Below are 19,918 nucleotides of genomic sequence, written 5' to 3'. Positions count from 1 at the left end.
CCTCTCGAAAATCCTGTCCACGTCTTTTATTGTTTGGCTGTTTTTTGTTAAGTTGTTGGAGTAAAATGCAGAGAGTCCCAGCCAGGAGCTACTGTTTTTTTTTTTGCTCTCTGTCTTTGAAGTTCATCAGCAAGTCCCAGGGTCCTAAGGCCCCACCGTGTGCCCTGCAAATGTCAGTTCACGTACTTGTCACTATTGCGCTCGGCTGTGTAGTACACACTTGCACAAATAAGACTTGAGGCCTCTGGAATGGAGTGCTTGTCCTGGGACACACGTCAGTGTGATGAGGGCGGGGTTTGAACCCGTGCTGCTTTTGGCTTCCCAGAGTTGCTGCCACTCCATGGTCTGTGGGGAGGCGGAGTCTTGAATACAGGGCCACGGGAAGGCCAGAACACAGACGGCAGAGACTGACCGTTTGTTCTGGCTCATCAGACGTGGCGCGCGCCTCTCCTGCCAGGCACGGTGCCCGGGACTGAGAAGATAGCGTCCTCACCCTTGCGGAGGGCCTCCCAGTCCGCCTAACCTGGCCGACTACTGTTGGCCTCTGAGTAAGGCCCAGGCACCCTGACCCGGGCCCTGAGGCCTCTTGGGTTGGAAACTGGAAGATGTCAGTGCTTCTTAAAAGGGCTCCAGGTGTCCCTGGATGTTGGCGCTGCCGTGGTCACACAGCGGCCCCCTTCCTCCACGCCAGCGCTTCCTGCACAAGGGTGTGAGCAGGATTTTTAAAAATTGTTCCAGATGGTTGAAGGTTAGGTATGTTTGAATAGAGGCCCTTAATCATTTACAAGGCAATTATGCTTGATTTCAGGAATGCCAGAAAGGACTACATTACGGCCAAGTACATCGAGAGGAGATATGCAAGGAAAAGGCATGCGGATAATGCAACAAAACTTCACAGCCTTTGTGAGGCTGTCAAAACAAGAGATATTTTTGGATTACTCCAAGCGTATGCTGACGGTGTGGATCTTACAGAAAAAATCCCACTGGCCAACGGACATGTAAGAGTGTGGCCTGCTCCTTTTAAAGAAAAGGGGGGAGGAGTGGCAAGGCAGTATAATCAGAAATGCTGACAAAGTAGTATAGTTCTCTGAAGGAAGATAGCATTGAGTTCAGGGGAAGAAATTGGTGGTTTATTCTTAAATCAAAAATAGACCGCCAGCCCTGGAAGGAAAGGCCAGTCCTTGCCAGGAGGGAGCATCTTCTCAGGGACCCGAGCAACCTGAGAGAGGTCCTGTCTCTGGTGAGCAGGGATCCAGACGTTCAATAGCAGCTGCTTTGGCCTCTGGGAAGGAGAGCTCCCCAGCCCGCTCCCTTCCCTGCGCCCTCCTCCCCGAGGGAAGAGGAAAAGAGGGACATCCCCCGGTCTCCTGGGAGAATCCTGTTGAGAGGGTGAAGTCTTAAGGTGGGGTGGGATCTTACTGTCAGGATCGAGTCTACAGGAAACCGATTACCAGTGTCACAGGTTGGCATGTATCCTAATTCTCTTGCATGGGTGACCTTGCAGACACACACACACACATTTCCTAGAAGCCTCCTTAGCATCATAATGAAGGCGCAGAGTGCTGGGCTGTTACCCTTAGCAGTCCGAGCACACGTCATGTGGAGCTTGGTATTCCACGTTTAAGAGAGAGAGAAGTCAAGCCCAGGTGGTCCAGGGCAGAGCGTGCTCAGCTCGGAGCTGTGCTGCGGCCAGAGGACAGGGGAGTGACCCTGGCTGGCTGGGCAGGCCAGGCAGATGGATTGGGGGCACCTCCCTCTCTGCCCCATGTTCCCCATTGCATGGATATTTCCTTTGCCTTCAGCTCTCTCGCCCACCCACCTACCTGAGACAACCCTCCTCTGGTCTGTCCTCTCCCACCTGCCAGAATCACTCTGAGAAAAGGCAGTGGGGTCAGGGGTCCCCTAGTATAAATTGGAGGCAGTCTGGGCATTAGCACCGATGGCCCTCTCTGTAATGAAAAACATGAACACAGGCACTAGAGACTGGGTAAGGAGGCCCAGGGAATCTTCCTCGTGTCTGAACGAAGACCACCCCCTTACAGGTAACACCTTCTGTTAGTAGTGCGGGGATAGGGACACAGAGATTGAGGGGACTCGGAGATGAAAGCCCTGAATTTCTCATTACTTCCTGTGGAGGAAGGAGGACCAGTCTCAAAATTGCAGGTTCACAAGGACAGAGTTTCCCCTGGAGATTAAAGGGGCCGTGTACCTTAGAGATTAATGTTTTGAAAGAAAGAATAAAAGGCTTTTGGAAGAGAGATACACGATTTCACTCACATTGGACACAAAACTGAATGCTCCCCTTGGAATTCTAGAATGTTTCTGTTTGGTCTTCAGGAGCCAGATGAAACTGCCCTCCATCTTGCAGTCAGATCGGTGGACCGGACTTCTCTCCACATTGTAGACTTTTTAGTTCAGAACAGGTAGGTGTTCTAAAATTAGGGGAGGCATTTGATTTTGTTCCTTGGTGTTTCCAAGGAAGGATCAGGTTCCTCCCTCATTGTGTGGCCAAGATGCTGGGATTTCCCAGGCCTGAACATGAACCATGGGACAGGAAAAGAGCTGCCAGGAGTGGGGTATTCCAGCGTCGTCCCAAAGAAGCCCTAGAGTGTGAGGACAGAGACCCTTCTTGGTATCTGCAGGGCCCATCTGCTGAGTTCTGGGCCCTGGAGGGCAGACTCTGTGTGGCCCCCACGACCACCTGTGTGCACAGTGCCCTTCCCACGCTTGTCCCCCGAGTGTCTCACGAGACCCAGGCTGGGTGCCCTGAGCAGTGGGGAGAGTAAAAGGGACGCATAGAAGATGCACACTTGAGCCACCCGCCTGAGCTGAGGTTGTAAACCGCATCACTGGACTGTGGGCATTTTGTCTGGTTTGAAAAGTTGTATCTAATTTTTAATTAGAAGTTCCCTTTAAAGAATGTGCTAGTGCGCTTACCTGGCTCCATAGTCCTGTTGTCTGGTGCGTTCCGCCTCACTCGGGTGCACAGCCCGCCTGGGGCAGCAGGCCAACCATAGAGCCCCATCGCGGTGTGTCTTGACTCCCTGATCATGGTTTGAGGTGTGTGGAGGCGGAGGTGCTGGTCAGAAGCCACTGAAATTGCTCCAGATGGAGTGGAAAATTCCACCATGCAAAAGCAAGGTCCTGTTTTGCATTTCGGCCTTTCCCTGCTGTTCCTGGGGCGGGGCGGGGGGTGGGGGGAGATGGCCAGAGGAGAAGAGCTGGAGGCAGGTCAGCAGTTTGCTGGACTCAGTGGAAGTCCCCCTCTGTGGGAGCCGGGGTGCCCCCCCTCCAGTGCCCAGCGCGGCTCAGTGGCTCAGTGGACAGTGGATGAAACAGCTCGGTGACACCATCCTCCTTCAGTGGAAACTTGGAGCGTGAGAAGGGAAATCCTGATTTCTTTTCTTCTACACTGGAAGGAGGGCAGCAGGAAGAGGGGAGAGATCAGAAAATGAGGCTTATTTTCACCCTGAAAGTGTAGCAGGTTCTGTTTTGATGAGAGCAGTGGGTATCACCTGCTGACTGTCCCCCATCTGTCCCTTCAGGGGCCACAAAGCCCCCCTGTCCCTTCTATTCAGAAGGACAGCCGCGTTCCAGGGCTGCCTCCACCGGTAGGTTGAGTGGCTTTGTCTGAGGAGCACAGTGTCTTCGGGGGTAAGCCGGTCTTGTTTTACCCTGGAAGGACTTTTGGAATCTCATGATTGCCCCTTTGGCTGTTTTCAGGGCAGTCCGGGGCCCACAGACTCAGGAGTTTTCACATTCTGGGCTTTGGAAAAGTGGCTCTTCCCTTTCCTGGCAAGAGTGTCAATATGATGAAAAAAGCTTCCCCTGTTCTTCTGTGGAACAGGATGGCAAGTCACACGGGCTTCCTGAGGCCCAGACAGACCTTCAGCCTCTGGGCACTGAGGGAGAAGCGGGAGGGTGCCGTGTTTCGGGGAGGCCCCGGAGGAGGCAGGATGCACCCCTGGCACCTGTTCAGCAGCAACACGGGTGCCTCTGTCTGGCCTTCGCCATTGTCACTAGTTCCCTGCTGGCCTCACGCCAAGACCGCCTCATCTGCACGAGCAGGCCTGGTGCCCCCATCCCTCCACCGCGGAGGAGGATTGCGAGAAATCCCCCACTCGGTGGTTCGACGGCTTGCTGCCTCTCCTGCTCACGTGCCCAGGCCCCTGCCTGGCTGGGCAGTGCAGGTCCCCTGGCCTGTGACTCACTGATCGTTCTCTTCCTCTGCCCCTGTTCTTGGCCAGTGGGAACCTGGATAAGCAGACAGGGAAGGGCAGCACTGCCCTGCACTACTGCTGCCTGACGGACAACGCCGAGTGCCTCAAGCTCCTGCTGCGGGGGAAGGCCTCCATCGAGACAGGTGAGCAGGCCTGGGCCTCCGGCCTGGGCTCCTGTCAGCCAAGGAGACACACATCCTGCCCCCCGCAGGCCCCACAAGGCTGCTGTGGTCCCATGTTTGTCGGCAGTTTCCTCCATGGGCAGGCGCTCTGTAGGTGATGAGAGGCCGAGCACAGGCCTGGCAGATGCCTCGTGCTGGGGTGAACTTGAACAAGGTTTGGGGCATCTTGCCCTCCTCTTCAGAACCCCCAGCCAGGATCAGACTTAACCCCTTCCTGGCTCTGGGGGGAAGCTTTACTGGAAGTTACTGTTCACTGCCCCTCCTGCACTGAGACTCCTCCACAAGGGACCCTGATCTTCTGGGCCTTCATCCCTCCCTCCGCCAGGGGACCCTGATGCACCAATAGCTGGCCTGAGAGCAGGCAGCTGTGATCACATTGTGTGGAAGTGTTTCTGAAGAGCCATTGAACAGAGAGCAAAGAGAACAGAAAGAAGGCACACACCTGTTTGAGCCAAGTTTCTCTCTCTCCCTTTTTCTTTCTTTCTCTCTCTCTTTCTTTCTTTCTTTCTTTCTTTCTTTCTTTCTTTCTTTCTTTCTTTCTTTCTTTCTTTCTTTCTTTCTCGATAACCAAACATTGTTGATGGAGGCTTATTTGGAAGAAAATCACAGTTTCAGATTTACAAACTACTGAGAAGGAGTTCAGTTCTGCTTCCGTGGTGAGCACAAATGGTCTTTTAAAGTCTCACCGACCATACGCTGCTTCGGTTCTGTAGAATTGGAAGGCCACTGCAGCTCTCCCTGCTGCACACTGCGCATCTCATCAGTCATGCGCAGTTTCACTCCATGCTGCCTGCCTGTTTCTTCTTCTAATTGCCTCTTGGTATCAGACCTTTGCTTATTTTTGCCGTGACGCCTCCTTGTGTTGCCCTGTCTTTTAGCTAACGAGTCCGGAGAGACGCCACTGGACATTGCCAAACGCCTCAGGCACGAGCACTGCGAGGAGCTGGTGAGTCTCCCTCCGGCACGGACCGAGGGAAGGCACCCTGCCTGGGCCGGGGAGGGGCCCTTCCTTCTGTGAAGAGGGTCTTCCCGCATTTGGACCCCAAAGGGGACAACCAGGAGGAAGCATACTCGGGGAGTCTTTGGAGAGGAGGTGACCACTCCCCTCGTAGTGACGCTTGGAACACAAGTCGGAATGTGCTGGTTGGATACGTGGCATTCCCTGGGGCAAGTGGAGCAGAGATCCGGAGGCCACCACAGCTCCGGCTCTTCTCTGGAGTCTCTAAGCCACTAGCTCTTCCCCTTGCAGCAGCATCCAAAGCTGGTGTGTGTATTTAGTTCCCCAATCCCAAACCATTTGGGTTGTTCTGCACCATCTTTTCCTGTCCTGTTCTAGAAGGAGAGGCGGCGTGGCCAGTGGACAGAGCCCACGGGGTCAGGCATTGTAAGGGCTCCCACTGTGACACAGGGAGGTCACGCCAATGCCAACTCTCGCACTGTTTCCTTATTTGTAAAGTATTGATCCATTATACCAGTTTGCGAGGTTGTGGCAAGAATTAACCTTGCCCTGTGTGAAGCTCAGTAAGTGCTCAGTAAATAGGACTACTGACAGTAAGTACTGTGGAAGTGTCAGGTGAGTGAGAGGCGCTGTTCTCAGTACTTCAGAGCCACTCACTTAATCTCGAGAGCCACCTTATGGCGTGGCTTCTTCTGTTATCCCTATTTTACAGATGAGGAAACAGGCAGACAAGGGTTAAGGAACTTGCCTAGGGTCACACAGCTACTCTCTGGCTGTGGAGGAAGTTAAGGGCTAACGTGCTAAGATACCCACTGAGTCTGATGAATTCGCTTCTCTCCTGTGTATTTAACATGGAACTGGGTGTCTACCTTCCTTGAGAGAATTGGGAGAATAACCATTCACATCCTTTCTCTGTGGGGCTTAATCTCTCATGCTGGCCAAGAATAGTTAACAGTTAGTGGACACGTACGTTGTCCTCTGTTGAGTTTGCTCCCATGTGTGCCCCTCAGCACCTGCAGGCCAACCATTAGCCTTTAGATGTCAAATAGCCCTCGCCTGCGCACAGCGCTTTACAGTTTACAGAGCACTAAATGGGAGTTTCGAGGTTTGAGTTTCAAGGTCCCAGTGAAGTAGGGAGGGTCCTACTTGCCCCAGAGGGTCTCTGCCTCCCCTCCTCCCACTGCCCATGGGCGCCCGCCTCACGGGAGACGTCACTGACAGCCCTTCATCTTCTCAGCTGACTCAGGCCTTATCTGGGAGGTTTAACTCTCACGTCCACGTCGAGTACGAGTGGCGACTGCTCCACGAAGACCTGGATGAGAGCGACGACGATGTGGACGAGAAATTGCAGGTCAGTGCGGGCTGCAGGACGCCGGGAGTGTTGTAATGAGCTCCGCTCCGAGCAGTGTGGCTCCTAGAATATAATCAGGCACAGAGTGGTTTTGTACAAAAAGTAGAGTTAATTCTTTGCTTCCATTGATCTCAGTAGCTGTTTGGTTTGGGCCTTCCTGCAGCTGCCAGCGGTCCCCCAGCTCCTACGAGTGTTGATTTACAGGAACGTTACTTGTGTCATCTGCTGCTCACCTTCTGATCTGAGGGAAACATATGGGGGGCCTTTGTTTCTAGTGGGTTTTAGAGGAAGCCCGTGCACCATGGATGCGACAAAGAGCCAGGGGTCCCCAGCATCACAGGTCCTGTTCACCCAGTTAATCGTCAAAACCTTAGCTAGAATTAAATGACCATTAGAGCTCTGGGTCCAACTTTTTCCTTTATCAGATTGGGTCATGGAAGCGTCAAGAGAGGTTGACTCAGCTACAGCGAAGCCAGTATTTAGAGACCAGCTTGAGGCCAGACAGAGGGCACTGGCCTCCGAGTCCAGATCCCTGCTCATGACACTCTGTTTTGCACACTTGGGGGGACCCCCTGGCAGGTTACCACTTTCACGTGGGTCTCAGAGCTGAGTCAGACTCCAGCAGACTGACTCCAGAGCCCACACTCCTAGCTGCTAGGAAATTCATGGGGAATGCCATGTAAAGTTTTCCTTTTTTCTGTAGGACTTGAGTGTCCTGATGTGCACTGAGGTTGTCTGATTATATACATACATGGCATTTCCAGAACCTCCTCGGCTATCCTTGTTGTGGAGCCGTTCACATCCATACTTACTATCTCTTAGATTAAGAAACTTCTCCACTGAGTTAGCTGTAAAATGGTGTCCAAGTGAGAAGAGCTGACTAATGTTATACTTACCCACCCTAAAAAAAAGATTGGAAACATCGGCCTCAGGGCAAGTCCACACATCAGGGTAGTATGACCCAGCAGGTCACATAGTCCCAGTAAAAGTCTGACAGCAAGTGCTGACACTCATCCACCCCTCCCTGTTTCCAGCAGAGGTCGGTATAGTTCACCCAGCCACGGGCTCTGTTGAATTTAAAACATATGTGAAGGGAACTAGCCATCAAGTTCTGCGCAGCTGAGCTGGGTTTGAGCCATTGGATTGGCCAGAGCCTTGACTGGGCAGGTGGTCCTGTGAGGGGCAGTGGGGAAGACAGCCAGTACTGTATCCGCTAAATTCCTGGCGCTGTGCTAGAGAAGCGAAGTTCTACCCATTGAACAGATGAGAAATAGAGTCAGCAAGGTTAAGGTAGTTACTCGAGATCGTAGCTCTTATAATAAAGCTGATTTTGGAAATAAATTAGATCTGGTTTACACGCGTCCTGATTTCATACACATGACCTTCAGGGGAGAAAGGGTCAGCAAACCAGAAGGGCAAAGTAATAAATATTTCAGGGTTGTGGGCCTAAAATATCACCATTTTTACTGCAACTACTCAGGTGTGCCACGGTAGCTTGAAAGCAGACATAAACAGTATGTAAATGACCAGGCATGGTGGTGTTCTAATAAAACTTTGTTTATAAAAACCAGCGGTGGCTCACAGGCCATGGTTTGCTGACCCCCAAGTTAGAGGATTCTCGAGAGTTCAGTTCATTAGGGAAGAAAGCATCGATCCCTCCTGAATTTGCCGCCTAGTTGTTGGGGATTGATTGCAGCTGGGTGCTCAGTTGAAAGTGTGTTTACAAACAGGAAATGCAGTGAAAACACAGATCTAGGTTAAGATAACTCCGGCGAGCAAAGATGAAATAGCCTATATTTTCAATCTTTCACAGAATTCAGAATTGTAAATTATAAATCATGGCTTTTGGGGCGGGGGGAGTGTCTCTATGAAGAGACATGATAAGAGTAACTTTCAAATCTTGCGGCTCTCATGTAACAGTTGAGAGCCCAAAATGCACCTGCCCGAGTAGCAGCGGTGTGCATGAGGTGGTCACCAGTAGACCGGACGCTGTGACCAAGAGGTCGGTGTGTGTGCATTTCCCACCCCTCTGCAGCCCAGCCCCAGCCGGCGAGAAGACCGGCCCGTCAGCTTCTACCAGCTGGGCTCCAACCAGCTGCAGTCCAATGCCGCATCTTTGGCCAGAGATGCAGCCAGCCTGGCCAAGGACAAGCAGAGGAGCTTTGTGCCCAGCATCCTGCAGAACGAGACGTACGGCGCGATCCTCAGTGGCAGCCCGCCACCCACCCAGCCTGCGGCCCCCAGCACCGCCAGCGCGCCCCCGCTGCCCCCACGGAACGTTGCCAAAGGTACGGAACTGCTGTGGCTCCTGCCGGCGCACGAAGGGCGTGGTTTGGTTTTTGCGTTGGGAAGTTTATAGTTGCTTTGCCCCCTGCTAGATGACATTGGGGGGTGGGGTTCGACTTAGAGTTATGTTGTTGGCATCCTAAAGGAGCTCTTCATTCTTAGGGTGCTGGAAGGGGGTAGAGCATCTGACTTGATCCTTGTTCCGGGCGGAGGTGTGGCATCTGTGTCACGTGGGGAGTGCGGGGACTCCGCCCGGGCAGGCCTGAGGTGGGTGGCTCAGCTCGTGATGCTGGTCCTGTGAGACATTTTCCTGCAGACCTTCTTTCTGTTCCTTTTTTCTCTGCTTTTACCACTCACTACCCTTCCCTCTGCCTTCATTCTTTCCTGTTTCCTTTCGCCCAGCCTGCATTCAGCCAGCTTGTGGTGCCTGTGATTATTTTTTATCTCTGTGATCCCCATGAAATGAAGGATAAAAAGATGCTAATTTGGTGAACGATACTCAACCGTGTTGTAAAAATAGAAAATAATCCTGCGGGTCCGACCAGTGCCTTAAGTGCCAAAGCTTGCTACGCTTACCTTGGTTACTTGGTCCCAACTGAATGAGTTTGACTCAACAGATGCTGGTTTTTCTTTTTATGAAAATGGAAACTGAGGCCCCCCAAAAGTTAAGTGATTTTCCCAGGACCGAAAGCCAACTGGCTCTTCTGCTCCTTGAAAGCATGTTCAGCAAGTGGCCAGCACAGCCCTGGGCTGGGGCTGCCAGCCATGGCCAGTGGCCTCCGGAGGGCATCCCCCGAGAGGGAGGGACGGAGCCCCGCAGGGTGTGGTGTCCAGGCACCGTGGCTGCTGTGGGCTGCTGGTGGTCCAGAAATAAGTCCCAAATTGCAGTGGTGGAGTGGCTGCTCTCTGGGAAGGGGGTGAGTGAGGGTTGTGGCCTGGGTGGGGGAGCGAATACGGCAGCTGCCATCAGCTGGCCCTGTGCCTCCCCCCCCCCCCCACGTGGTCCTGCCCCCAGCATTCAGGGAGATCCCTTAGGGAGGCCCAGAAAAGGCTGACAGGCCTGTTGTCTAGGTCACTGAATCACATACCAGGAGTAAATCCCCAAGAGGAGAGCAGGTGCTGCCCAGGCAGGCCCCAGAATCAGCCTCCTCACCTCCCCCACAGAGCCCATGGCTGCTGCGTGCCCACCCCTCAGGCAGTGCCATCCCCGGACTCGATGGGGCAATTCCTGAGCAGGAGAGAAGCTGCAAGGCCAGGTCCCACGGCTGCCCTCCTCCCTGTCACCTCCTTGCACTGGCTGGGAAGGGTCCACGGTAGCCAACAGCAGCAGCTATGGTCAGGTCCTTGTGGGGCTTCTTGTTATCTCCCCAGCCTCCTCCCATATCCTGTGTACGCACAGGATATTAATTTCGTAAGGCTGGAGCTAAAATGATTTGGTCACCTCCACCCCATTAATGGCTTTTGCTGACTTGTGTGTCATGAGAGAAAAGTTTTTATTTTGCTCTGTTGGTCATGTAAAAGGAATAGAAAACTGTTCTTTTTTTTTTGCTTTCCTAAAGTTTTAGAATGAGAGGATTTGGGATTTTTTTTTTTAAGAAACTATTCTTGTAGTTAGCTTCATGTCCTCCTTTGATGGTGTAGTTTGTCTTTCATCCCTGTAGGCCCTCGAACAGTCCCCTTGTTCTGGGTCTAGTCCACACCTGGCCCGCAGGGAGTCCCCACACAACACACAGCAAAGGGAGTCAGCATTGCCCTGGCCCGCGCCATGGCAGACATTGTCCACAGCAGAAATGCCCCGTGCAGGTGTGCCCGCAGTCCTCCCTAGGCCTGGCCACCTCTGTGGGCCCTGCACAGCCTCACACACTGGTCACCCCTGTGCATGGAGCTCTAGGGGGGCAGAGGAAGGACTGTGACCTAGGTGGTGCTGTCTCCCCAGTGTGTCAGCTGGGCCCTGGATGTCATGTGTGCTGACTTTTAGCCAGAAATGTTTGCAGGAGGTGGGGAGCCCTTCACCTGTCTCTGGTCTGCACCCTTCTCTGCTTGTGCTCTGAGAACAGGTGCTCCCCTGGGCCAGGCAGTGACCCGCACATAGCCACGGGCAGACTTAGTGAGCAGGGAGAGGCAAGTAGACGTTCTGCAACCTGAGCCCCGTGCTCAGGACGTGTCACTGTGGTTTTCATGTCCATCCCCAAACAGTATTTATATTTGAGAAAGAAAATGAGTAAGACTGTGAAAACCAGCTGGTAATTTTCCCAGAAACATCATTGGTTCGGTGTGTCTAAGTCTCTATCGTCCAGATACCAGAGACAAGAATTTTTTAAAAATCAGGATTCTGTTTGTGGTCATAATGCTATTCTAGAAGGGTCATATTTACCATTTTCTGAGAGAGAGGATCAATAATGCAGTGTTCTGTTTCTGTTTTTGTTCTGTGCTTGTGCGTGCCTTCCTGTGCGTGTGCATGCGTGCGTGTGCATGTGCGTGCGTGTGCATGTGGGTGTGTGTGCAGTTCAGACAGCCTCCTCCGCTACCGCCCTGTGGAAGACAAACTCTGTAAGTGTGGACGGTGCAAGCAGGCAGCGATCTTCGTCAGATCCGCCAGCTGTCCATCCACCGCTGCCCCCTCTCCGCGTGACATCTACCAGTACGTTCGCTCCTTTTTCCTTTCTGGCCAATGGGCTCTTGGATCTGGATGGCTGGGGGGTGCTGTGGCAGCCACGTGGGGGGAGCTGCGAAGCCGCACGCCCGCAGGCAGACGCCGCCAGGAGCCCAGCCCTGTGTGTGCCCCCGCCAGCCCCTCCAGCCGCCCTCCCCAGCTGCAGATGCCTGTCTGTCCCGCACCCCGCATCCCGCCCCCCGCCCTGGGGGCTCACACGCTCTCCTCCTCTGTCTTCCCGCACACTTCAGCGACATTCCTTCCTTTCACGCACCAGCCCACGGCTTCATTTCCTCTGGCCATTTGGTGGTTCTCAGTATTTGGGCCCAGTCATGTGGATGTGATCTGGTATGTGTTTTTCTTCAATGTCAACATGTGGGTGACAGGCCCAGGGCCTAGGGGAGGGGACGAGGGCAGAGGAATGGCCTTACTGGATCAGTGGGGCAAGCCCTGAGCCCGTGTCCTTCCCGCTGTGCGTGGGCTGTGGGTGGGAGGCGCTCCAGTCTCTCGGGGCTGGCTTTGAGAGCACAGTGTTGTACCCAGGTTGTTCCTGCAGTTTTTAGCCTAAGAAGCGGCCCAGCCCCAGCTGCAGTAAGTACCACGTGTGCGTGCGCTGGGGGCACTGGAAGGCTCCTTGGGTGTCCCCGTCCTGTCCTGAGCAGGGCTGCCGCCTCAACAAGGATGGGGGATGAGGACACTGGATATGTGGGGGCACCACTAATGTTTGTCAGAGGGGGAGGCAGGGGAAGGAGCCAAGGGCTCCAGCTCCCTGTCTTACCAATGCTCTCACTTCTGGGGAAAGCACGTCACTTCTCTGAGCCTCAGCCTCTGATTCTGCAAATAAATAATAACCTCTTTGCCCTGGTCCCCTCACAGATTGTGGAGCCTTTACAGGGTGAGTTCTTTACAGGCTCTCTCAGACTGACCTGCTGGGAGCCTGAAGTGGGTGGGGCCCGTAGGTCCTCTGAGGACCCAGCCCCAGCCTCAGCCTCCTGCTGCTGTCTCTCCAGGTCTCAAGGTGGCTTCCCCACAGAGGAAGATGCTCACAGGCTCCTAGAAACATTTTAATCCTTGAGGCTTGGAAGGACTCCCTGCCAATACGGTTTTCTAAAAACCTACAGTGAAAGGAGGGTGTTTTCCCTTATGAAATTGCCATTAAAAAAAAAAAAAAAAAAAAAAGGAAGCCCTGACCAGAAGAGCCTCTGGTGAGAAGGCTGGGGAAGTGACAAAGTCTGATCCTCTGTATCCCTCTCCTTTTCTCTTTCCACAGATCCCCTGGCTCCCACACCGCCCCCTCCAGTAGCAAAAACGCCCAGTGTGGTAGAAGCCTTGAGCCAGCAGAGCAAGCCGGCCCAGCCTGGGATCCCACTGAGCAAAGCCCCGCCCCCACCCCTGCCGCCCCAGCCGCCCAGCCGCCTCCCCCAGAAGAGGCCCACTCCCGGGTAACCGCCTGTCTTCAAGCCCCCCTCAGGGCCCGGCCACATGGCCCTCCTTGCCTCTTGCACTCAAGGAACTTGCAAGTGGCGATGGCCCCATTACTTCATCTGGAGAAATTTCCGTGCAAACATTTGAAATCTCCAGTGCTTCTACTGTATGACGTTCGAGTTCAGGTGTCACCTAACTACTCCTTCAGGGTCAAGTGTCTTAAAAATAACTTACCAAGAATTCTTAAACTGTAAAAATGTCATACAAATGTAATATCTTATACCCACATAATGAATTTAGACTTCTGTTTAGTACAGACACTGGGTTTTCGGGAATTGAGGTCAAGATGCTAGGGCTCTAGGTTCAATTTGTTGCTCACTCACAAGATTATCTTGCTTACATGCGTCCTCTGCAGTGTGGGGCGTATATTTCCCACAAACTAGGATGTTCTCCTGCATAGACATGATACAGCCAGCACAGTCAGAAAATTAACAAAGACACATTACTACCTTCCAGTCCTCAGACCCCATTCAAAGTTTGCCACTTGTCAGTTTAACATCCTTTACCAGAGAGTGGAGTTCATGGTCTCAAGCTGGATCCTGATAGTAGAAAACGGTTTCTTTTAGTGGCCATGATACTTAGAAGCCAAGATCTGAGTGCTTTGTGTGCTCACTGCTCTCGGAGGGTCACCACTCCGAGGCAGGCCCTCTGAGGGGTCAGAACCAGGGATACACACACGTATATGCATAGATGACCATGTAGATAAACATTTGTGAACACATTTATCTCTGTATTTCTATCCAATCTTCAAATCCATGAGTTTGCACTGTCTCCCATTTCAAACCATACCAAGACTTACTGACCTAAGCCACAACCATTTTATTATGCTCCCAGACGCTGTCTGTCAGGAATTTGGATCAGCATAGTGAGGATAGCTTGTCTTTTCTCCACAATATCTGGGGCCCTAACTGGAAAGTCTGAGAGGCTGGGGATGGTTCGACACAGAAAGCGACTCATAGGTGAAGGGCTCATACCCCTCTCCACTCCACGCATCTGGTGGTTGGTGCTGGCTGTCAGCTGGGGCTGTGCTGGAATACTTACCTGTACTTGGCCTCTCCATGTGGTGAGGGCTTCCTCGAATCGTGGTGGCTGGGCCCAAGCACGCATCCCAAGAAACAGGCACAGCCCTGGAGAATTCTGCCATGTGTCACTGATCAAACAGTGGCAGAACCCAGACCCAGACTTGAGGTGGGGACGGTGCAGGAGCACAGAATGGTTACAGACTCTAGATCTCGGGAAGAAATTTGGGGGCAGTGTTTTCAGAGCACCACAGGGTTCATTCTCATCATCTCTCTCTCTGTGCTCCTTACTCCCCTCTCAGTGGTGAGAAATCTGGCTCCCATCTCTGCCTCCACCTCTCCCTCTCCCTGCTGAGCTCTAGGGTCCCCCATGGAGGTCTTCTTCACCCTGCTGGGGGCTCTCTCACTGTCCCGCCAGGCAGCTGCCTGCCTTGTCCCCCTCAGGCACACCCCGACAGGCCTCCTGTCCCTGCTGAGGCTCTGACTCCCCAGGGTGGGTCTGTTTTCATCCATGCCACCAGGTAGATGATGGAGCCTTTCAGGATAGAAACTACATCTTTCAGTTCTGAGAAATTCTGTTGATTTTTTTTAATGCCTTAATTTCTGTTTTTTCTCTTCTTGCTTTTAATATGACTTGTATTATTCAGATATCAGACTCCCTTGGCCTTTCCTGTACATGTAGCATCTTTTCTCTCTTTATTCTGATAAGCTGACAGCTCTAACAGCCTCCCCCTGAATCAATCTCGGTGGTTTAACATATGGCGGTTGACTTCTTACATGAAGTTGAGTGCCCATATTCTTGCTTGTACTGGAGCCCCAAGGGGTGAATGGGAGACCCAGACCCTTTCTACTTCTGAGGCCACCTTCTTTATCCCCCGCCAAGGGTTACTTCCTGGGGGTGGGTGGGGGCGTGGGTACCCGAAAGGGTGCCTCGGACCAGAGCCGGTGCCAGGGCTCCATCTGGAGGCCGGGGCTGGAAATGCAGCTCTGTACAGCCTAGGGGCCGGCACTCTGCCGCTTCCTAGCTTCCATTTCTGCATGGCTGGCTGGCTGGCTGGCTGGCTGGCTGGCTGGCTGGCTGGCTTTTTAAATCTACCTTCTGGGAGATTTTCTTCATTGTATCTTCCAGTTCTTTTACTGAGCTTTTCATGTCAGCTATCATATAATTTTCAAGTTAATAGTATTCTGTTTGTCTCATGGAATCATTTTCTCTCGTCTCAGATTGTTAATGATGGGTTTGGGGAGGTGTTTTTGTGTATGTTAGCTTTTGCTTTTCTGAATAATTTGTTTCTTCCATGTCCATTATCTTTGTTTTCACTTCTGTTATGTTAGAGGCTTTTTCCTAGAAATCTGGTGTTCCCTGCCCAAACGTTGCCACTTCAGCTGAGGCACTAAAACTGATCGCAGACTGTACCCTCATGCACAGAGCTGCCCGTGTGGGCTTGGCTGTGGGCGTCTCACTGGGCAGTTTCACTGGAGAGCTCTTTGGTCATTGGGGCCTTTTTTCTTGAACAGCTCAGGTTCCTTAGAGAACAGTCTTCGTCTCTTGCCTGAAGGGAACAGGTTTTCTAGGAGTTGAATATAGAAATAAAGTTAAGCTTTTACTTAGTCCCCCCCCCCCTTTTTTTTAGAGAGGTGGGGAGAGGGGCAGAAGGGGAGAGAGAATCTCAAGCAGACTCCATGCTGAGGGCAGAGCCCAACACGGGGCTCAATCTCACGATCCTGAGATCATGACCTGAGCTGAAATCAAGAGTCAGACGCTTCACCAACTGAGCCACCCAGGTGCCTTTGGTCCCCCATTTTTTAAAAGATGCTCCCAAAAACCACACTGGTGTAGCCCCTAGTCCAGACACCCTCTATTCTGCCCTCTCCAAGAATAGAAACTTCTGGTCTTGAGTGGGTTGAGGGAGGGTAGTTGCTAGGCTACTCAGGGTTGGGCTGGGTATCTAGGGATTCAGTAGCTCCTTGAGCAGATTTTTGGACGACCTTTGTGTTTATTGCCCTGCCTTACCCCGCTCCCCTCCAGGGGCTTATATGCCTTGGGGGCTCAGAGCACAGATGGCGGTCCTTCAGGGTTTCCTCACTGCGCAAGGGGTCCCCCTCCACAGGTGAGCTGGCATGGTTAGGATTCCTCCCTCCGGTGGCTGCTTCCAGAATGTTTCCTCTTCAGGTTCTCTTTGTACTTTTTTGGTTTAAGTTTTGTCTAATCTTTTTTCTTGGGAGAAAGTGGAAGTCAATGTATTTCAGTCTTCCTTTTTTTTTTTTTTTTCAGTTTTCCTTTTTTAACCAGAAGACTCTCAGAACTTTCTTAATGCTGCTTTGTGAGATCTCTTTCCAAAACATAATGTGCACATCCTTGCCTTCCTGTTCCAAGTGGCACGTCCGCGGTCTCCTTGGCTACTGAGTTACGCCGTAGGGAGGACGCTCTCACGTCTATGCTGAGTGGCCGCAGGCTGTGCTTCTCCTGGGTTCCTGCATCAGGGTCTGCGTCTTGCTTCAGCTTGCTCCCCTCTTCCCCTGTCGTAGCTACAGACGGGCTGTTCTCTCAGACGCCAACTTCTGTGTTGAAGTTCTAGATGAGAACCCGCCGGTGTCAGGCGGCTCTGAGAACAGGGGCTGTTGGCTGCCAGTGCCCGGCGTTGGGCACGTCCTTGCTACGTGTGTGTCCTCTCTAGCACAGTCTTACCTGATTTTACCTGCTTCTTGGGATTCTTTTCTCTCCTCTCATGTGACCAAAGGGAGAGGTGGGGAAGCGGGCACGGTAGGTGATGCTAGGGTGTCTCCAACACCACTTTGGATGGGTGGGAGCATGTCCTCGCCGCCTGGTGGAGTTCTGTTGTGAAAGAATATGCTGGTGGGGCCTCTTTGTAAAGGAAGCATCCACCCTAATCTTACCCTGGGTCTACGTCTGGGTTTTTACACGTGTTCTCTTAGAGCAGGTGTCGGCAAACTACTCCCGCAGGCCTGATCAGCCCCATGACTCTTTGTGTGGCCCACAAGCTGAGATGGTTTTCAGGTTTTTAAATGGTTGAAGAAACCAAAAGAAGTCTCTCGTGCCACAGGACAATTATGTGAGAATTGGGTTCCGGTGCCCATAAATAAAGTGTCTGGGAGCACAGCCCCACTCATGGGTTTCTGTGTTCTCTGTGACTGCTCTCATGCTGTGGTGGCAGCACGAGATTTCATACCCAAAGCCTGGAATGTGTACCATCTGGCCCTTGAGAAAAAAGGTTTGCTGACTGGTGTCTTTGAGGATCAGGCCTTTCCTGTGGGCCTTTCATAGTTGGGGGTGACTGAAGGCAAAGGGGGGCAGCATGATAATTTCTGTCTTGACATCGATGGAAATCACATGGTAAGACCTGTCAGGTGGGTGGGGCCTTCACTTGTTAGGTCTTCTGAGTTTCTTGAAAATAGGCGTAAACTCAGTGCTGTTTTCTTCACCTTCGCTCTGAGCATAGATAACCATCTATGGTTTTTGGAAAGAGGGGGTGAGGTGGGGGCCGAGAACATGCCTGTGGGGCCTCAGGCATCAGTAAATCTACTTTCCCCTTCTTTTAGGGCTGACAAGTCGACCTCACTGATCAACAAAGGCCAGCCGAGAGGACCTGGTAATTCTTTCACTGGGGCCCAGGGTTTACTGCTGCGTCTGTGGGGGCAGCGTGGGAGAGGTTTCCAGCCCCAGCTGCGCCCCTGCCTTCCACGGAGCCTCTGCTGCTTCTGCTCCTGGGCTGCTCTGCACTGTGTCCTGCCTTCCTGTCCCCTTCGGGTGGGGGCCGGGCAGGGAGGCCTGGGCAGGGACCTGGAAAGCTGTGGAGGAACTGGCGGCATCTGTCCCGATCCGTGACACTCACGTGCCTTGCACACTGGACAGAGGCTGCATGGAAGTCACAGGTGCTTGGGCCTTTGAGGGACTTTTCCCTCCATAGATCCGGAAAGCTCTGGAAACCTGCCCTTCAGACGTGATGCTGTAGCAATTATATTAATTGTTTATAACTCATTGGTTATGCCTGAGGGCATATTGTGACTGATTCATTCTGGCCCTATAGGAGTGGATCTGTCTGGAACGGAAGCTCTGGGTCCTCTGTCCAACACCGCGGTCCTGCAGCCCCCAGCTCCCATGCCCAGGAAGTCCCAGACAGTAAGTGGAAGAGCCCCTCGTTTCCTGCGTCTTTGCTCAGGCCGGCAGTGAGCAGGAGTGTCTCCGAGGAAGCAGGTCTTTCCCTCTTCCCCTGCTGGGCGGATGGGCGGCCTCTTCCTGGATCTGGGCGGGACCCAGAGCTTTCCAGTCAGTGGGCTCAGCCCCCTCAGCACAGCTCCAGGACGGACCCCCACCTGCACCCCAGGCACCAGGCTGCCTTCCTCCTAGCTGTCTGCACTCAGCTGGGATGGCTTAGCTTTTCTCTGGGCCTCCTAGAAGTCCCCCAGCCCCTGAGTTACACTGACCTCCCCCATCTTGACACCTGTGGGCTCTTGGGCCTGTGGTCAGCCCCCTGGGACCAGTTAGAAACAAAGTGGCCCCCTTCTCTGCCCATGAGCCGATGCCTCCCTGCCACACTAACCTCTGACCCTTCCTCTTCTCGATACAGACCAAGTTAAAGCCCAAGCGGGTCAAAGCTCTCTATAACTGTGTGGCCGACAACCCAGACGAGCTGACGTTCTCCGAGGGGGATGTGATTATCGTGGACGGGGAGGAGGACCAAGAGTGGTGGGTGAGTCGGGGGGCCTGGGCCCAGGATGTGCCTGCAAGGGGCGGAGCTGAATCCTTGCCCACCTGGCCTCTGAGGCCTGCTCCCAGGTCAGACCCTCTGGCTGTGCATCCTCGGGACTGCTGGCCGTGCTGCCCCTCGGACGTCTCTTCCACGGAGACCCACTTCTGCGTGGGCCTCACTTATCCCCCCGGAGGGCTGGGATTCTCCCACATTAGGGTGTAGGCAACTTGGGCTGCGGTTTCCAGAGTGCACTTCAGGGTCTGAAGTGAGGCTTTGAGTTTAGAGGTGGTACTGTCATCCCCCACATCACCAGTTTGATGGAGGGAGGCTTACAGAAAGCTGACCTAGGGGGCAGAGCCCCCAAGACTGCTGGTCCTGAAATGAGCCGTGACGTCCAGCTGGGAGCTGCAATGGCATGAACGTGGTGTTTCACCGGGTGGCCCTAAGAATCCAGACTCAGCACTTAACAGACATGGTGACATTATGTCACTAAGCCTAGTCCCCTCGTCTATGAAGGGGAAGTCACCACAGCATCACAGGACAGATGATACAGAAGGCCCCCAATAAGAGGCTCTGTTAAAAATGAGGACAGCGGCCCTCGCGCGTGAGGCTGGCAGTGTTTGCCACACAGTAGACGCCAAGGGCCCAGCCCTGTAGGCCGAGCTCGGATGTTGCTCTGCTCTGTCCAGTGAGGTGGTGCCCCGGCAGAAGGAGCTTTGTGAGCTCCGGGCCCTGCAGTAGTGCTGCCAGTAGTGCCGCCTCTTCCCCTCCCGGCATTCGAGTGTCTGCTCGCCAGGGCTCCCTCTTCTGTCGGCCTTGCTACGCACAGCAGCCAGGTGGGGAAGGGGGCTGCTGCTCCTGGGGCCTCTGTTCCCTGAGCCTCTGCTGTGTGGCTGGCCTGCGCCCACAGCTTCCTCCATCCCCAACTGCCCCCGCGGCCCAAGAGCGGAAGCAGGTCTGGCTCTCACACTGGTGTCCAGCGCGGCCTGAGGGTGGGGCTCCAGGCTGGCGGTGGGCTCAGCCATCTGGAAAATACCTTTTTCAGTTTTTTGTTT

At 53.3% G+C, this 19,918-nt stretch overlaps 1 protein-coding gene across 3 annotated transcripts in view; it reads left to right on the top strand.

Moving 5' to 3' along the window:
- The window catches only part of ASAP2 (ArfGAP with SH3 domain, ankyrin repeat and PH domain 2), a 168,692-nt gene that overhangs the window by 145,328 nt on the left and 3,446 nt on the right, over window positions 1-19,918 (top strand). For 2 of the 3 annotated variants that reach the window (XM_045775983.2, XM_087863872.1), the window contains 11 exons: window positions 809-998; window positions 2,338-2,423; window positions 4,248-4,363; window positions 5,281-5,348; window positions 6,598-6,711; window positions 8,747-8,999; window positions 11,504-11,638; window positions 12,921-13,092; window positions 17,713-17,762; window positions 18,201-18,292; window positions 18,741-18,863. In XM_045775983.2, the coding sequence (XP_045631939.1) occupies window positions 809-998; window positions 2,338-2,423; window positions 4,248-4,363; window positions 5,281-5,348; window positions 6,598-6,711; window positions 8,747-8,999; window positions 11,504-11,638; window positions 12,921-13,092; window positions 17,713-17,762; window positions 18,201-18,292; window positions 18,741-18,863 (1,399 nt within the window). The remainder of the gene's footprint in view (window positions 1-808; window positions 999-2,337; window positions 2,424-4,247; window positions 4,364-5,280; window positions 5,349-6,597; window positions 6,712-8,746; window positions 9,000-11,503; window positions 11,639-12,920; window positions 13,093-17,712; window positions 17,763-18,200; window positions 18,293-18,740; window positions 18,864-19,918) is intronic. The other variant, XM_045775984.2, reaches the window with a different exon arrangement.

Source organism: Ursus americanus, chromosome 7, assembly GCF_024610735.1.
Source record: "Ursus americanus isolate L20-20 chromosome 7, mUrsAme1.1.p, whole genome shotgun sequence".
NCBI classification, from domain to species: domain Eukaryota; kingdom Metazoa; phylum Chordata; class Mammalia; order Carnivora; family Ursidae; genus Ursus; species Ursus americanus.
The sequence above is the reverse complement of the archived record's forward strand: the minus strand, read 5'-3'. Positions and strand labels throughout refer to the sequence as shown.